This window comes from Corylus avellana, chromosome ca3, assembly GCF_901000735.1.
Source record: "Corylus avellana chromosome ca3, CavTom2PMs-1.0".
Lineage (NCBI taxonomy): Eukaryota > Viridiplantae > Streptophyta > Magnoliopsida > Fagales > Betulaceae > Corylus > Corylus avellana.
In genome coordinates this window covers 14504138-14523363 of record NC_081543.1, presented here as the reverse complement: position 1 = coordinate 14523363, position 19226 = coordinate 14504138, and the positions used below count along the sequence as shown (strand labels likewise).

Here is a 19226-nt window from a genome sequence, read left to right as displayed (position 1 = left end):
TTGCTTATTTGTTCTACCCAATAATCATTTCGGGACTGAAAAAAAATAAAAATAAAAATAAAAATCTTACTCGTTGGGTTCAGCCGTTGAGTCTCCACAACTTCTACGAATGACTCATCATCAGAAATACGAGATATGCTCCTTTGCATTCTCTGCACCATCTATGTGTCTTAATTTTTTATTTTTTATTTTTTGAAAAAGTCAAGATGCATTTACATGAGATGGTGAGTAGATGGTCTTGGAAATGAAGAGAAGCATTTCTTCATAAATACTCCCAACGTGTCAAAGAAGCACCGAAGGTGTTAAATTGTTTTTATTATTTTATATTTTTTAATTCATATTTTTCAACTAAAATTTTTCACATTAATGTTTTTAAGGAAAATTTTACTTTAAATCTTTAAATTACCACCCATTTTGACATGCTCCCCACACTTTAAAACTTTTTAATTTGGACTTCTAAACTTTTCAATTGCAGTAAATTTAAACATCTCCATCAATTTTTGCCGTTAAAACTCTTAAAAAGAGAAAATTATCATTTAATTTTCTTTTTATTAAAAAATAAAAAATAAAAAATTGAAAAAAAATGTCACAAGGTGGCTCAACCGTTGGTCACCTTGTGATTTTTTTTAAAATATTTATTTTTAATTTTTAATTTGAAATTAAGTGTTTAATTGAAATTTTATAAAAAAAAAATTAGAGATATAAATGCTATTGTTTAGCTTTTAACGTTTAAAATCTACTGAAAAGTTTAAATTGATTGTAATTAAAAGTTTAATGGTTCAAATTAAAATATTTTAAAGTTTGAGAACACGTAAAAATATGTGGTAATTAGAAATTTAAAGCCAAAGTTTTCATGTTTTTAATATAAAAATGAATTTAAAATAGAAGAAAAATTAGGCTCTGGCGCTCTGCACAGAACAGAGAGGACACACCTGCAAGCACAGTGTTGCCGTGTGGTACAGCATACGTGGGTCCCCACGTGTGTTCCCCATGCACACGTCATCTTCTAGAACGTGAAGCCTTGATTCTGGTGTCAGCACGTGTAATTCTTGAATGTGTTTTAATTTATTATTTTTATTCGATAATTGAACGTGCTCATGTTTATGTTTCATTTTCTCGAATATTTAAATAAAATTCCTTTCTTTTCTTGATTCTTTTATTTATTTATTTTTTAGTTTAATTTTTTATTTTGTAAAATTTAACGGTCCATTTCAATTCCCATATATTTCATGAAATTCCTTTCTTTCTTACGAGGCCTTTAATTAGCCTCTCTAAGTGGATTCCCAACTCCCAAGCATCTTTCTCTTAGTAATAATTATTGGGTAATGCTCTATATAACACAAACATATTATATATTATAAATAGAGAAGTGTTACATATTTATTTTTTTATTAATATATAATATCTCAAATTTAATAGTAAATTTGTCAATCTTTTGTAAGGATATGGACAAAAGATCAGCAAATATGGAAACCAAGTATTTTTCTTATAAATATCATAAACGTCTTATAAAGTTGGCGTATAAGGATTTAATAGTCATTGGATCAATCATTATTAAAAAGAATGAAGATATTCAATGGTTACTAAATATTGTCAGTCAACTTTGAAACATTTTTGTGAGATGTTTATGTGGTATGTCCTTTAACTTCTACCCTAATTACAAATTTACAATAGCTCCCAAATATTGATATTTCACGCGTTTATTGTAGGTTAAGGTTTTTTTTGAGTTAAGGTTAATGGGTTTGACCAATTTAATTAAATAAGTTGAATTAGAATTGACTTATATAGTCTTATACGCATGTCTTAATATGATCTGAACGCGACACGTAAATATGAATTATGACCTTAATTTATTGTCCAAATTAGCAAAAAATGATAACGTTAGGGTTTAAATGAAAATCATTAATAATTTGAAGGGTGAATTGTAATTTAAAAAAAATAAATAAATAAATTGTGCAACATTATAATTAAAGTGAAAGTTGAAGAGATAAAGTGTATGCTTTTTCCTTATTATAAATTAATACTTGATACTAATAAATTAACAAAGGTTCGTGAAGCACTTGGAAGATTGCTGACACCATCATAAAATGTCTTGTAGACACGTTGTGTGACCAAAATGATATCATTGTGTGTGAATTAGATTCTGACCAATTCTTTCTTACGTTGCGTGCCTTTTGGGTTGATCTATTTGATTATGTTTCTACAGATTTTTTATTATTTTTTATTATTATTTTCTAATTAAAAAAAGCTCTTTTTTTTTTGTTTTTTTTGTTTTTATTTATTTATTTTCTAGAGTTTTTGGAGTTGCAGTAGGTTTGTGCAGCCTTTCAACGCACCTAACACACTAGCTTGCCAACATGGAGTATATATAATATATATGCTTTGATTTAAATTGATTTAATAGTTTATTAAACTTTTAGAATTAAGGTTTATAAGATAAGATAATTTTTCATATGTAGTTTGATTGAGAAGTTTACGGTTCAAATTATAAGAATTAATGTGAATTGATCGCATCATGGAAAAAGTTGGATTGCATTAGATATGTAAAAGATTTTCACAATATTCACCATTCCTTTTTACCAACTCCATTGCTTCAATTTCAAAAGGTAAAGCTAGGTAAGGTAATCAACCTTATTTTATTTTTTAAACCTTTCCTTTTATTTTTTAAACCTTTCCTTTTATGTTACTTTACACGGCATATATAATGACCATTTATATTCCGTTCAACAAATTTATTTTATATTTTAATTAGAAAATTATATTTCTTGATTTTAAATACCCATTTTTCTAAAGCATGCACTAACATCTAATTTTCTATTTTAGCTATTAGCTTTCACTATTCTATTTACATATTCATTTTTAAAGATTTTCTTATTATCATATATATATATATATATATATATATATATATAAGCCGAGTTTTGACGTAGAGAGTGCTTAGAATTGTGACATGTGTCCATATTTTGTAATATTTAAGAGTGCTTAGAATTGCGACATGTGTCCATGTTTTTAATATCTGAACAATTTTTTTATTTTTACCTCCGATCATTAATTAGCGTAATTAATTGTGTTTATTATATTTCAAGAGTTTTTCATACATAAATTATTCAATAAATTAAGTATTATTAATGTCCAAATCAAATAAGGAAACAAATAATATAAATGAAATTATAACCTTTTTTTATTTTTTTCACGCAAACAATATTTTGTTTAAATTTTAAATTTTTTTACACATAATTTTTAATAATTGAACCGTGCAAATATTGAAAGGGTTTTTCCTTTTTTCTATTTTTTTTAATGAATTAAGTGTACGATTTTTCCTTAATTAATTCCTTTTGACCTTTCTTTTAAAAAAAATTTAAATTTTTTTACTCATAATTTTAATAATTGAACTGTGCAAATATTGAAAGGGGTTTTTCCTTTTTCTATTTTTTTAATGAATTAAGTGTATGATTTTTCCTTAATTAATTCCTTTTGACCATTTTTTTTATTAACTCATGTTTATCTCTCTCACCCTAAATCAGCCGAGTTTTGACGTAGAGAGTGCTTAGAATTGCGACACGTGTCCATATTTTGTAATATCTAAGAGTGCTTAGAATTGCGACACGTGTCCATGTATTTAATATTTGAACCCTTTTTTTATTTTTACCTCCGGTCATTAATTAGCGTAATTAATTGTGTTAATTATATTTTAACAGTTTTTCATACATAAATTATTCAATAAATTAAATATTATTAATGTCTGAATCAAATAAGAAAACAAATAATATAAATTAAATTATAGCTTTTTTTTTTTCACTCCAACAATATTTTATTTAAATTTTAAATTTTTTTACTCATAATTTTTAATAATTGAACCGTACAAATATTGAAAGAGTTTTTCCTTTTTCTATTTTTTTAATGAATTAAGTGTACGATTTTTCCTTAATTAATTCCTTTTGACCTTTCTTTTTAAAAAAATTTAAATTTTTTTACTCATAATTTTAATAATTGAACCGTGCAAATATTGAAAGGGGTTTTTCCTTTTTCTATTTTTTTTTAATGAATTAAGTGTATGATTTTTCCTTAATTAATTCATTTTGACCATTCTTTTTATTAACTCATGTTTATCTCTCTCACCCTAAATCACGATTTTTTTTTAATAAATTAAGTGTCTTAATTCATTAATATCTCTCCCTTTATTAAAACACAATTTTTCCTTAATTAATTCATTTTGATCTTTTGTTTTATTAACTCACATTTATCTCTCTCACTCTAAACTCATCCTCTCCTTCTATGGCAACAACGTTATAAAACTCTTTCCTATAGAAGTTGACGGTTACACAAAGTTTATTTGATTAGTTTCATGGAAATATATGCGACTCCGAACTATGATTTGAGGTATGAAATATTCTAGATGAATGTATCTTTGTACTTTTATGTATAAATTTTTAGCAATTGTGAATTGATGATCTTTAGTTTGTTTCTTAAGGATTTTTTTGTTGTATTTTGTTCAGTTTTTTTTTTTTTTTTTGTTGACCTTTCGTTTTATTAACTTACATTTATCTTTCTCACTCTAAATCACGTCGGTCTCTCTCACTTTTAATCTCACCCTCTCCTTCTACGGTAACAACGTTTCAAAACACTTTCCTATAGAAGTTGATGGTTGTACAAAGTTTATTTGATCAGTTTCATGGAAATATAGAAGTTGACGGTTGAAAATTAGTATACTTTTTTCGTGCTTTATTTTTTTTATTTTTTTTTATTCTTTTCATTTTAAACTACACATATGGGAACAAATTTAGTTTGTTTTAATTTATTTTTTAGATTAAGGGAAGATTGAAATGATTTATTTGATTGTATTAAATATTGAGTGATTTTCTGTTCTAATTTATATATTATTTTTCACTCAAATTTCTTATTGTTCTTTGTAAATTTAATTGACTTTGTTGTTCATTATGTTTTTTTTGTGTTCCAATATTCCCTCTACAATATGTCTTTCTTTGATGAAAGAAATAAAACTACTCCTAGATATATTTTAATATGTTTTATGGGTCTTATGATTTATGGGTCTTATGTTTTAACTCATTCTAGCTGGTTTTAAATTACACATATGAGAATTTCTTAATATGTTTTAATTTATATGGATTAAAACTAAAATTATATATGGTTCTTTTGATAGTATATTTTTATGTGATTTATATATTCAAGCAAACTTATGTGTAATTGTGTCACTATGTTCAACAATATACTGTTGAATAACCTTTAGTATTTATTTATTTTTTTATTGAAATAGGCATGATAGATTTTTTTACACAACTTTTTTGACCTATAATAAAAAATACAATGGAGATGTGTTTTAAGCTTTAAAATCAAATTATAATGAATAATCTCGTGCATAGCGCGAGCTCTAAACTAGTTTATTTGAAAAGAAAGAGAATGTTAGAGATTTTTTAATGTTTTTTTTTTTTTTTTTTTTTTTTTTTCACGTTTGGTGAGAAGTCACCAAATGTTTCAGCATGGCACTGGCCAGATGTAGTTCATTTTGGTCATATCTTGGCTAGTCAGGTGAGAATGCTTTCAAATACTTAATCAAAAGCTATTTTTCTATTTTAGCTAATTAACTTTTTAAATATATTCTACATTCAATTATCTACTATTTTTGTTTTTAGGGGGATCATTCATATTCATTCATTGAAAAAATATCGAGAGCGTAAAACTTTTACATCAAATAGTATAAAGCTCTGATAAATCATAGCCAAAGTATGAGGTTACAACGTCATAGAGATAAATATAAAAATCTTACAATCAAGTCCTATCTATGACTTTAATATTCGCTAACTCATGTCCAAATTACAGTTATAGAATAGATCTGCTTCAGGTAGACTCAATCTAATACATAGGTACCCATATTCCCAACTTTTATTTTCGCGGCTATGGGAATAAAACCCTCACACAGAAACTAATCCTCCTCAACCCAAAGGCCAGAATAAAAATGTTTACAAAACACAATAAAAAACCAGTAAACAACTACAACAGCCGGGGTGAGGGAAGCGAAGTGCACTAGCACGACGGTGGGCCGGCTGAGTGAAACTAGTTGAGAAGACTAGATTTAGATTTGAAAAACTAGATCTAAAGCCCAACTGATTCCGGAGAGGCGAAGAGCAGTGCAACATGGTGGAGAGCGGACAGAGGCAGCGCATCATAAGTAAAGGGATGGGCGGAGCAACTGGACTAGTCGAAAAAAAAAAACAAAAAAAAAAGAGTAGGGGAGGGGGAGGAAAGAAGCGGGGAGTAAGGGAGAGGGGAAAGGAGGAGGGAGAGCTCCCTCTTCCCCAATTATCTACTATTTCTCTATATCATTTAAATATTATTTATTTTATTTTATTTTCTAAACATATATTCGATATATTTTAGGAATTTGGTTCCATTTTATCTAGAAATCTAAAATATATAATCCATACGATCCAAGAGCATATGGTTGACACGCAAGAGAGTCCAGCAACATCTAGAAAAGGAAAAAAGTTTTTCTTTAAATTAGATTGAAGAAGTTTCTTTCAATTCAAATCTATTAAATTAACATCCGTTCAAAATAAACATATTTAAAAATATATGAGACAATCACATACATTTTGAACAAACGTCAATTCAATAGGTTAAGATTGAAACTTTGCCCATCTAAAAATATTTACATTAATATGACAATCCCAACATCTTACTCTTCGATTGTAGTAAAATGTTACATCATGTTTGTACCTCGACCGTCCAAAAAGAATGTTTGCTAAGTTTTACCTAAATCAACTCTCCTTCGTCAAAAAATTATTAGGGATGATTTCAACAGCAAATTTTGCTTTATCCAACAATTTCAGAAAGCATGCAATTTACTTTGAAGGGAAAAATTGTAAAATCATTCTAAGTGATTATACCAATTTGTAATAAGTTTTATTTAGTGACAGCTCCTTGTGGTAAGCCAAAAAAAAAAAAAAAAAGTGGGGGCAATCCAACTTCCGTCCAAATTTATGATGGAAATCGTCAAATGACACGTGTAAATCATATTATGGTATATGTCATCTACAATAGAAATATATAAATATATAATTAAAAAAAAGTTGAGGAGATGGCCGAGCCACCACCTTTAGCCAAATAGGAGGGTGGCCGAACCACCTATAGGCCCAATTTCATTTTATTGGTAAAACAAGCTCCCAATGGGCTCTAGCTGTGGCTCGTTCTTACTGAAACATGCACAATAAATTGAATGGGTCAAATGGTGCAAGTTTGCATGCTCTTCTACTTTACTCCCAGCAGAAGTTATGTGCCCAAATTTAGTATTCGATCTTGGGCGCTACTTCAAAACCTTAACAATTCACTGCAATCTTGGCCCAGAACCCCCTGGAAGAAAGACAATATAGTATCTAATGGGCCATCAAAGATTGATACATTGGATGCAATAATATAAGCAGCCAATGTCAAAAATCCTAGAGACTTTTATCCTACTTCATACTCATCATGATGGTGTTCAAACTCAGATTTATGTTATAATAACACGTTAAATCATTACTTATCTTAGAAGTTTAAACTAATAAAAAAATAATGAATTTAATCATTTAATTACTATTTTAACACAATTCATAACCTTGTTCTAAGTTCGACCGTGAGAAAGACCCCTCTTATATTACCAAAGAAAACCATGTGTTCATATGTTTGTTTTGTAGTTATTTTGACTAATTTTGTCCTTTCGGTAAAAGATAGGAAAGGCAAATTTAACTTTAACAAATGTATATGGCTTTGGAAAATTCGAAGTGGGTTGGAAGAATTTTTTTTATTTTATTTTTTAAAAAATCAGTCAATTAATAAGATGGATATTGGTTTAATAGATCTGATGGGGAGAAACCCTAAATTTTTGAAGGTAATTTTATTATCTTTCATGCAAAGACATCATCACCATCATCATTATTAATTGATAAATGCCCCTTTGGAGTTATCCCACAGTGTCCCCATGAGAATACAGCTAGTACCCGAACGACCAGGCAATGGGTGATAATGTTATCTTGCTCCAATATGGTAGGCAATGTCCATAGAAGAAGAAAGTGGCAGAGCTCCACCTCTACCCCACCTAACAGAAAAGACAGCATAAGAAACAAGATGTACATGCCAGCCTGCTACTGATACATGCATGTATGGTACATCTACATGTACCATTTTGATTTTACGAATCTTGGGTTGTCAATCTGCAGCTGGTTTTGTACAATGCCTCATGGGACAACTTCAAGTTCTCAACTGTAAATGGGGCATCTATTTATTATGCTTGTTTTATTTATCCTTACAATTATTTGAATCTAATGTACTACCAAAAGCATTAATCATAGTAGTACTAATGTAATTTCAACTACTTTTTAATCAGCCATTACATGCGAAATCGCCGATTATTTCAAAAGTTTAAGCTAATAGGAACGAATGACCTCAGCTCTAATACCGTGCTAAATTACCATCTGTCTCAAAAGCTTAAGCTAATGAAAAGTAGTGATTAACACTTTCCCTCACACGTGAATTCAAATTCAGGACTTTTCTGACATTACACATGTATACCATCACTTTTCTAAATTCAAAATCTCAGTTTTATCCTCCATTTTATAGAAGGGTATGTCATTTGAGTTAAAAATTACCCCATTGAGCAATTTGTAGCAGCTTTTTTGGCCTTCCAAGACCTTTAAGGATCGTTAAGTATAACACCACCACCACCTTGCTCTTTAATAAAGAAAGCAAATGTGACAACTTTAAAAAAGACAGGGAACTACTAATTGTTTCCCTTGACATTTCCATACATTTGTGGATATCTTGTTATTCAAGAGGATCTTTTGCTCTCTCTTGTGGTTCCCCTAATGTCTTGACTTCCTTTGAGTCCTTTCACATCACTTTTTTCTGTCATTAGTGCTTCTTACCCAAAATCTTTGCTTGCTGAAGTTGGAAACACAATGGGAGAAGGACAACAAAGCAGGGGAATCTCACAACTTGCTATTTACCACAGCCTTGAATTATGATGACCAATTTTGTGTACAACAGAATAATGATCTAAAATGAGAAGAAGCTTCACTTCTGCATATTTGGTATTCAAATGGCAGCTGTAGTAGCATTGCTGCAATGGAAAATATCATGCTAGGCTAAGACATAGACTCACTTTGTATGCATTTCTGGTGGATAGAATCAAATATAGACTCTAAGAACAGTCTCATCACAAGTTTCTTTTATATCCAAACAGACAACAAAGGGTCCAAACAAGCCCTAATGACTTTTTTCATTATTTTCTCTCACTAAAATCATGGGCCTATTTACCACTGTCATAGTTTCAGAGAAACCCACTGCAGAGGACTCTCACCCCAAGGGAAAATAATAGAAAGTGAAAAAAGCTGAGAGTTCAGTACTGATGGTGTTGTCCCAATAGGTCAATGAATGTAAGAACAGGACATTGGAAAAAGATATATACATTTGATGAGCTTCTTCACAGCACTGTTGAGTGTTGACACCCTTCTACCCACCCACTAAAATTAATGGTATAGTTGTGATGGGTCAGTTTTGTCCCAAAAAATAAGAAAATTTTGATGGGTCAGAATCTACTAAGTGAAACCAATCTTTCTAAATGTAGACACCTTAGACATTAGTGTAGGGTCCCCCACAGCCACTTGCATGCTAGATTTGTTAGGAGTGAAATGCTTTGCTGTTCTGGTGGTCCTTCCCCTTCATTTCTGAGGGTAGTGCATGTCAGAAAATTAATAATTATCAGGGCCTTCCTTGTACCAGGCCATTGCAAAAACATGAGGAAAAGAAGGGAGAAGATGATAGGGTTGGGTCACTTGAATTAGTCAGTGTAGCAAAATCCAAGCCCATTACTGGCCCATTGATGGTAAGTCTTGCATATACATTAACATCTCAGTATCTCACTCTCCTATAAGATTTTCATTTCTTCCCTAGATTCCTAGTATCATAATTGAGTTGGGAAGAGTCCAACTCAGTCTCTTCAATTCTATAATCTAATAACTAGATGGCCATGAGGATGTGAAGAGGATCTATCACGCGATTTAGATTTCTTTTTGTTGACCATGTGGCAATATACACACTATTAAATTTGTAAAATTACTAAAATTAAATTCTAACCACGAAACGGGTCCTCTCTGTTTTACCCGATGAGCTTTGAGACACGCTTGCAAATTTAGAGAAATGAATACGTACAAGCTTAGGTTAATGGCACTTGGAGGTTTATGTCAAAAAATGAAGTTGCATTGTATGGCAATTTTCTACCATTTGAGATTGTGGTTAAAAATTTCCATCAGCATCTGTGAAAAGAAATGTCTATTTCAATTTTCCTTACTATTTTTGTTTGGGAAGTATGAAAACAAAGGAAAAAAGAAAAGGGAAAAGGGAATGTGGATTCTCACCTAACAGAATTGAAGAAAAGAAAAGGCCAAAGAGCTGCACCAAAGAACATGCATGTTATGATAAAGAAGTACACCAAATAATGTATCCGATCAATGTCTCTCTTTTGTCAAATTGCAATCCATAGTGCATCATATCAAGGGGCCCTTCCACTTCCACACATTGCTTTATCACTTGAATTGGGCTGAAACATAGCAATTAGGCTGTGTTTGGTAGCCATGATTCAATGTGAAAATGATTTCAAGATAAAGGGGAGAAAAAGAAAAGAAAAAAAAAATTACTTGAAAACCATCATACCTACACCTACACTAGTCATAGGTACACATACCCAAGTGCAGGCAATAAGGCATAGGGTTTAGAGAAAGTAATACCCCCCAAGGACTAGCCCTTCTAATATCATGTAATGCTTTATTCATTATCTTTTCATGGCTTTATATATATTGTCTAAAGCTTTAATAACTATTCTTGAAAAGGACTGAGAGAAGCTTTTCTGCCTTTCTTTTTTTCAAATTTTGATGCAAAAGAAATATATGACCGTTTTAGAATTATTTTTCCATGGCCCATTAGATTTGGATTCTATTCCACTCTTCTTCTACTTTTGGGTATAGGATTAAGTGGCTGGAAAACATTCTATTTATTTATTTATTTTTTTAAAATAAAAAATAAAAAATCAGACAAAATTCCTCTAACCTAATGTATTAAACCGACATATTTCTCTGAAGCATTTAGTCTGGGTGTTAAGCAATAAGGTGCTGGGAAGGAGTGAGTATTTGTTATTCATAAGGCCACTTTGTCCCGCACATGATTGGTCTATGTCGATCTTAAGGAAAATCCCATAAGATGGGACTTTCGATCAACTTGCACCTTCGATTCTTAGCAAGTAATTTTTACATGCTTTAAAAATAGATGTCAGTTTAATATACTGAATTAAAAGAATTTACTCAAACCCTAATTTTTTATTGTAAAAAAAAAACCTAACAAAGGGAAGTTTTAATTTTAAATCTAGGTAGCCCATAGAATAGGCTCCCACATTGAAGTTATCTTGAATGAAAATGGAAAAAAAAAAAAAAAAAAAATAGTGCGGTAGAAAATAGGGACAATAATAGCAAGAAGACAGGATGTTATGTCTGTCCTCCACTTCCATTGATGAAAAAGCATATGGAGAATACAAGGTAAAAGCAAAGCAAAATGTGCTTGCAATTTGCATGGACGGCCATTTCTTTCCCTTTCCCCTTTGCCCTCTTGTTGTATATAGTGTCAAATACTCATGAATAGTTTGCTGCCATGGTAATTCCTATGACACCCATCATCAAGTCTTTATCATCACCTCACTTTCAACCCAAAATTTGGTCCCATTCAAAAGCTCTAGGCCCAATATAATACTTGCTTAATCAACCAGCCACACCATTCCTTTATATATATTTATCTTGGACTGCCCATTGGGACACTTCTCTTGTGTTAAACGTGATTTTTTTTGTCCCATCCTACTGCCCATATGAATAGGTCTGAGATTTGAAAATTTGGGATCTGGTTAGGTTGATCATGATAGCGATAAAGTTTTTCATTTTACATCTATTTCATATCAGCTGACGTGACTCGTTATAAATAGTTTTTCATGTCCGTCACTTAAAAAATTAAAACAAAAAATAATCACTTAAAACACTACAAGTCAGTTGCTGTAAAATGAATGTGAATAATAGGTTGATGTGACAGTATTAGGCTAATGTGACAGTACCCATAAATAATTGGATCAACCTCTATTAAAAAAGAAAGAAAGAAAATTAAGAGCTGATGAATAATGCCACATCAGCTCAGTTGTATGAGAGTGTAATAAAAGCTGAGTATTCAAACTTATTCGATTTTCGTATGTATTTTCAAAAATGCATGTGTAAAACACGTGGTTTAAGAATAAGATGTCAATTTGAAGAAAACTTTGTTAAGATAGTCAATCAAACACAAATTTTGGGGAGGAATTGTGGATAAAGTTAAAAGTTTTGTTCAAGCAAGTGCATGCACTTAATTAAAAAAGGTCATTGATGAGCTTTATTTTCAGCAATTCAAAGTCATCTACGTATCCTGTTTAATCATACTTAAGACATTTAGTACCAATTATTCAAACATATCCAACTTCTTTAGGACCCAAATTCCATAATCATATATACAGTGAAAAAAGGAAAATTATAAATAAATAAATTCCACAATATGGTCAAGAGCTCTAAATGCGACCCTAGAAATAACAGATTTATGTTTACTTTAGTTCACAAAGTTGGTTAAGCTGACTGAAAGCCTTATTTTTTATTTTTGGCCTATTTCTTTCTCGACAAGTCGGTTTGATTTAGCGGCAACAATTTCAAATTGCAATCAATAAAACTGAGATTTTTTTTTTTATATATATATATATATATATACGGTTCGATGTTTAAAGTCGTGTATAATTTAAAAGAGCAATGTTACAGTAATACAGAATAAATATTTACATTCTATCCATCAAAGCTGATGTGATGTGTTCCCCCCAATTATGAAACTCATTTCCATTCACCAAATGTTATGCGGACCATGTCACATTAGATTTGATGGATGGAGTGCAGGTACTTGTACAGTATACAATATTTATCTTTTCTAAATGCACTCCATTTTCTATCACTCGTAAACATTAATTTTTCACGTTTTCTTTATTTAAAAATGTGTGTGTGGCTTGAAAGCTTTTTGTTTTTAATGTTTGTTTTAATTCACAAAGTTGGTCAAACTGAAAGCGCTTATTTTTTTTGGCCTTACTACTTTCTTGATAAGTCCGTTTGATTTAGCGGTAACAATTTCAAAACACAATTAATAAAAATGAAATTTTTACAAACGCAGTTCATCCTATAAAATTGTACATTCTTTAAAACGTACTTCCTTGCTTATCACGCAAAAATATGAATTAATTAAAAAATCTTACCGACCTAGAGTAAACCATTCCTCCCAAGTTTTTATTAATTAGCTAGGTACTCCAAATTAAGAAGCAATTAATCCATTACATTAATTTAATTGAAATAAGTAAATGATGACTTACCAATATGAAATGAATCTGATCACTTGTCCTGAAGATATACATGACAGCTCAAAATTTGTTCTGGAACCATGACAACCATAAATCCAACAGCTTCTACTTTGGTTGAAATGTAAAGTTGGAGAGGCTCTGTTTGGTTGATGTAGCCCACATACACACCACTTGGAAATTTCCTTCAAGAAACTCAATGCCATGGTTTTTCCAATACATAAATCTTCTGAAAGCTTTTCATGGGTCAGCAGGAACTGAGTGTGACATGCCCTTATTTTGACACCTTCCAAGCAAACCCTTAATACATGTTGCAGCAATGGACAAAGTGCTGTGATGGCCATGTGATCACAATAATCAGATTCCAGCTTATCTGAAAAGTCAGCAATAGTTGGGAGTTGTACAATAAAATGTGATTACATATGCTTAATTATTCAATGATCCCGTCTCATCATTTATCATATTATGTAGAAGACTGACTATTATACGACTGTCATATAATTGAGATGACGTAGTGATAAAAATCAGCCATTTTTACTGCTATATCATCAAATTGTATGGCAGTCATATAACAGTCTACTAAAGAGCATTCATTGCTTTCACATTTTGAGTAACTTTTGTGCTTCCCTTTGTGAAATTTACTAAGAGGAGAAAAGAGAAGAATGGCATCTTCAATTTACCTGTTTTTTCTTAAAATATCTTTGTACCTTTCAATTTTTTTTTTTTCTAAATAATTGCAGACCACAAAATAGTTTGGTTTGTCTACTTTAAAATTATATTTTGATGGCTTTTGTTGACTAATTCCCTTGACACATTGTTTAAGGAGTGTTAAATAAATATTAATGTAATGTTCACTTTTCTCATTTTAATTTTAAAGTAAATCTTTTCGATAATTATCAAGAAAAAAGTATTAAATCCATGGTCCATTTTTTTGTGTACTTACATATATACATACAATTTCTTATATATATATATATATAATTTATAAAATGATAGAAATTACGTAGACAATATCTTTGAGGCAGTTGTCACGAGGATCTTTCTTTGTTTTCATTTGTTATCTTTCTAGAACAAGAATAAATCTACTTTTCTTTTGCTAAAAAATTGGCATCCACTGGATATATATGTTGATTGAAAGAGACATGAAGGTGGCTGCCTTTTCAATGCCCTAAGAAACTCAACTGCTTTAAATTCAAGATTCAACGGTCTAAGGGGCATCATGGGCATGGCCAACGTTTTGAAGAATTGCTTTCCTTTAATTAGAAGGTTGGCTTTTGCAAGCTAACACCAATCAAGCACAGAAGTGGTGCCAATTTTCCTATCACAATCATAATTCAAACCCTATATGTTAATAACATTTTTAAATTTAATTAATTGGGCCACTTCCAATAATCTCCTACTAAGGCATTTTTAGAGACCATATGGGCCTTGGCATCCATTAATCATATAAAACTGTCTACCCTCATGTCAAGCTTAAAATATTTTGACCAAGCTAAACACAAATTTTCAATTGTACTTTATGCTCTTCAAGCTTTCCTCTTATAATGGTTGGGCTTGCCGACCCAAGTGCCCGGCCCATCACCAATAAGCCCGAGCACAACCACATGGCGCCAAACCGGAACCCATCCCTTGAGTTGTCAACATTGGTCCCCGTGATCCCAATTGTAACACCTTACCCCATTGACACACAATATTGTCCGCTTTTAACTCTCATGAACCAGACTTTCCAAGAGGTCACTCATCTTCATACTACTCTCGCATAAACTCGTTTAACTGGAGAGTTTTGATGAGGTCATGACCATCACGACTTTAAAACACGTTGATATTATGAATGGTGTAAGTAAACATATAATCACATCTTCATATCCATACCCAGGCGATGTGAGATGCTACAATCACCCTCTCTTGAAACCTAACGTCTTCGCTGGCGATCCTCATAGTTACTACCATACACTTCCAATAGTATATATTAACATACTATACATGGTTACTACTTACTAGTGTACGTAACTGCTAAGTTCTAACTACTAACTAATTAATAAGTAAGCACTAGTAATTATACCATATTTTATATATTTACATTTTACATAGGAATGTAGGATGATTACTAAGCGCATAACTAGTAACTAGTATGATTTCAAAAAAACAAGTAACTAGCATATAATTATAGACCATGTTTGACATTTAAGCTTAAATAACTAGGTATATTACACTTAAGTACACTATATATATATATATATATATATATATATATATAATGCAATGGGTGGATAGCCCAAAAATCCGCTTGTCCATGGTGATGACAGGTGGTTTCGCCAGCCCTGTATAGGTGAACAGTGACTCAAAAAGCCCCTCATTTGAGGGCAATTATGGAGGTGATTCTGGGCTAATAACCACTTGTATAGGGCGATGTATAACCCTAGCCATAGTGTTCATTGAATAATGAAAACCTAGCCATTTCATTCGACAAAGAAGTTGATTAATGGCAAATCTCTAAACTAAACAAAAAATAAACGTCTTATAAGATTAAGGCTTCCCTCCCCCTAAAAAAATAAAATAAAAATAAAGGTTATTTTTAGGGGCAGAACTAAACATTTAAGTATGAGGGGACAATCTTTTTCTATAAAATTTTCGAGTGGTAATTTTAAGAAAATATTTTATTAAAAAATAAAATAATTAGAGGCAATTTTAAAATTTTGGTACCGAGTTTCCTAGGTTATTATATGATTTATGCTATTCCAATAAAAGTCCTTTTAAAACAAGAAAAAGAAAAAAAGAAGAAAAGAAAAAACCACTATCTATACATGGCTACTTGTTTCTTTGAAGCCTATTAATAATCTATGGCAAAAGCTAATTTGATTTTGTTCTCAAAAGTGCTTATGGTGGGAATTTAGAATGTCAACTTTCAAGAAAACTAGTGCATTTCATAATGCACCATTATAGGCATAGATGATAATAGAAATTAGGTCTAACAAGCACCAAAAATATAAAATTTTGGTAAAGTTAATTTAGGAAAAATAATTTCTTATAAAATCATACTACATTTTGAATTTTAAATTTAAATGAAAGGAGTGGAAGAAAGCATTGTAGAAAAAATGGTACACACCACATGCATTGGAGAGAAATGGGTTTCCTAGTAGATAATTAAAATCAAATAAGTAATATTACTACTATTATTCCTTTAAACACAAAACAATACCACTACCATTAACATCATTAAAAAAAAAAAGGACTTGGACAAAAACACCATGGCAAAGTAATTATCAAATAAAAGAATTTATATATGAATTAAATTTCAAAAAAAAAAAAAAAAAATGCCACTACCCATGTGGCCCATGTACATCATCACCTCTAGGTATTTCCAATCCAAGAGGGGGAACCAAAAAAAAAAAAGAAGAAGAAGTAATTCTTATTATACTCGATATTATTTTGATTTTTTTTTTTTTTTTTTTTCAAAAAAGAAAAAAGAAAACTGGCACTCATCTGGTGGGGCCTCTTACTGGGCCTGGGCTATTGACATTTTTGGGCATTGGGCCCTAAGAAAGGTAAACTTCAACGCTAGAGCTTCTCAATGTGAGGCAAAGTGGGCAGGCCTGAGCCACTTGGTCACACTCTGTACAGAGGCACAGATGCCGACACGGTATCAGAACCACCGACGCCACGCGTTTCCGACAAGCTTTACATCTCGGACCCGATACGACGACTCGGTCCGGGTCGTTATACGCCGACTCGGCGTCCTCCGCCTGGCCCTCTACACCACCTAGCGGATCCTCCCCTCTCCTGCTATCCTGCGCGGGGGAAACTCCGCTCATCATGGCCTTCTGGAGTTGGGCCTGCAGGGTCGCCGCCTGGGCCTCCTGGGACCGGGCCTTCGCCTGCCATACCTGCGCTTCCACGCTAAGTTGCGCCGCGCGTGCCTCAAGCTCGGCGTTCCTGCGCGCGGCCTTCTCCACCTCCGCCTCCTTTTCTCGCAATCTCCGGGTCACTGCCCCCTCCGCTGCGCCCAGCAGCGCACGATAGTGCCTCTGCCTTTTCTCTGCTAATGTGCGCTGCAGTTGCTCTCCCTATTACCCAGTTCCACAAAGAACAAAATTAGCCTTCAAATCCGAACCCCCCAAAAAAAAAAAAAAAATTAATTAAATTTATGAGAAACCCATTTGAGCAAAGACGAAATGAATACCTGGGCTTGAAGGAATTGCTCGATTTCGTCACGCTGTTGTTTGATTTGGCTTGCGAAGTCTTCTGCTATTAGCGATAGGAAAGGAGACGATGATTGACAAACATGTTGTTGCTGTTGCTGTTGTTGATGTTGATGTTGTTGTTGTAATTGTTGTTGTTGCTGTTGTTGTTGTTGTTGGTCCCCGAAAGACAAGCGGAGGCCGGTGGAGACCACATTGGGGTGGTGGTGGTGGTGGTGGTGGTTGTGGAGCTGAGAGAGGTCTATAAGCTGAGAAGCTTGAGATTGCAAAGAGAAAATTGGATTGATTGGAGCCGATGATGACACCCCAGTAGCTGGTGCAACTTCTCTTCCTCTCTTCCGCGAATTATTAGTACTCCCCCCTGTGATTTAATCACAAAGACAGCCCGTTTCAAGAACTGAATTCACTCCAATGGCATAGGAACTCAAATATTGGCCAACCAAAAAAAAAGGAAAAAAAAAAAAAAAAGTGTGCAGTACCTCCATTGTTGATCAATAACATATGGGATTGATCAAGAAATCCTCCTGGTTGTGGTTGTAATGAATAATCAAGGCCTTCTTGTCCGTTTCTACAAATATATACATATAATTAAGCAACGAAAGAAGAAGGGGTTAGACAAAGAAAGAAAAAGATATGAAAAGAAAGCAGAGATTTTGATAGGCAAAGAAAGAGAGAGAATGCAAACCTGTTTAGGAGGAGGACATTTGAAGGGTATTGAGCCTGGACCGCCATTATAATGGATTGTATGTGTAGAATAGAATAGAATGATGATAGAGAGAAGGTGAGGAGGCAAATGAAATGGGATAGGAAGGGATGGGATGGGATGGGATGGGGTATGTATGAATATGATGGGGTGGGTAGCTGAGGAGGGCAAAGGATATATGAGGGGAGGAGGATATTATGGAGCAATGTGAAGGGCCAACAATAAACGCTAGCACATAAGAAGCATGAAAGAGAAGGAAGATGCTTCCACAAAGCCAAGGCGGACTCTTCAATGAGAAAATTTGAAAAAAGAAAAGGAAAAAAAAAAAAAAAAAACTTGAGAAAGATACAAAGAGAGAGAGAGAGAAGGGAATCAAAATGACATGAGCTGAAATTATGTCTGTTGGGAGGCCACCACCACCACCAACATCAACACCACCATCCTCTTACCCTTGTTGCCATTTATCTCTCTCTGCCACTTTGTTTTCACCTACTTTTCTTTTTATGTATGTTTGCCTTGTTTCTCTATATATGCTTTGTATTGAGTAATATATATATATATATATCTATATATCTCTAGACTCTCTCTCTATATATATATATATATATATATATATATATGAGAGAGAGAGAGAGAGAGGGAGAGAGAGAAAGTAAAAGAGGGGAGAGAGAGAATAGGGAGAGGAAGAGATAGATGCGATTGAAGGGAATCAGTCCAAGAGAGAGACACCTTATTCTGCTCTTTTCTTTCTCTTGCCTTTCTTTCTTTACCTTTGCTTCTTCTTCTTCTTCGCGTGGGGTTGGCTTTTCTTGAGGAGGAGTCTCGTGCTCGTTATCACCAAAACCAATATTTAACTTTAATAAGCATTTATTATTATTTT

The 19226-nt window shown here is 32.4% G+C and overlaps 1 protein-coding gene across 1 annotated transcript; it reads right to left on the bottom strand.

The window, feature by feature from the left end:
* Positions 1–16693: 16693 nt before the first annotated feature.
* Positions 16694–18894, bottom strand: LOC132175037 (BOI-related E3 ubiquitin-protein ligase 1-like). The gene is made up of 4 exons (XM_059586838.1): positions 18329–18894; positions 18123–18211; positions 17625–18004; positions 16694–17508 (listed from the first exon to the last, which is right to left on the bottom strand). Exons 1-4 carry the CDS (start codon positions 18373–18375, stop codon positions 16981–16983), a joined length of 1044 nt encoding a protein of 347 aa, XP_059442821.1. The 5' UTR covers positions 18376–18894; the 3' UTR covers positions 16694–16980.
* Positions 18895–19226: the final 332 nt, after the last annotated feature.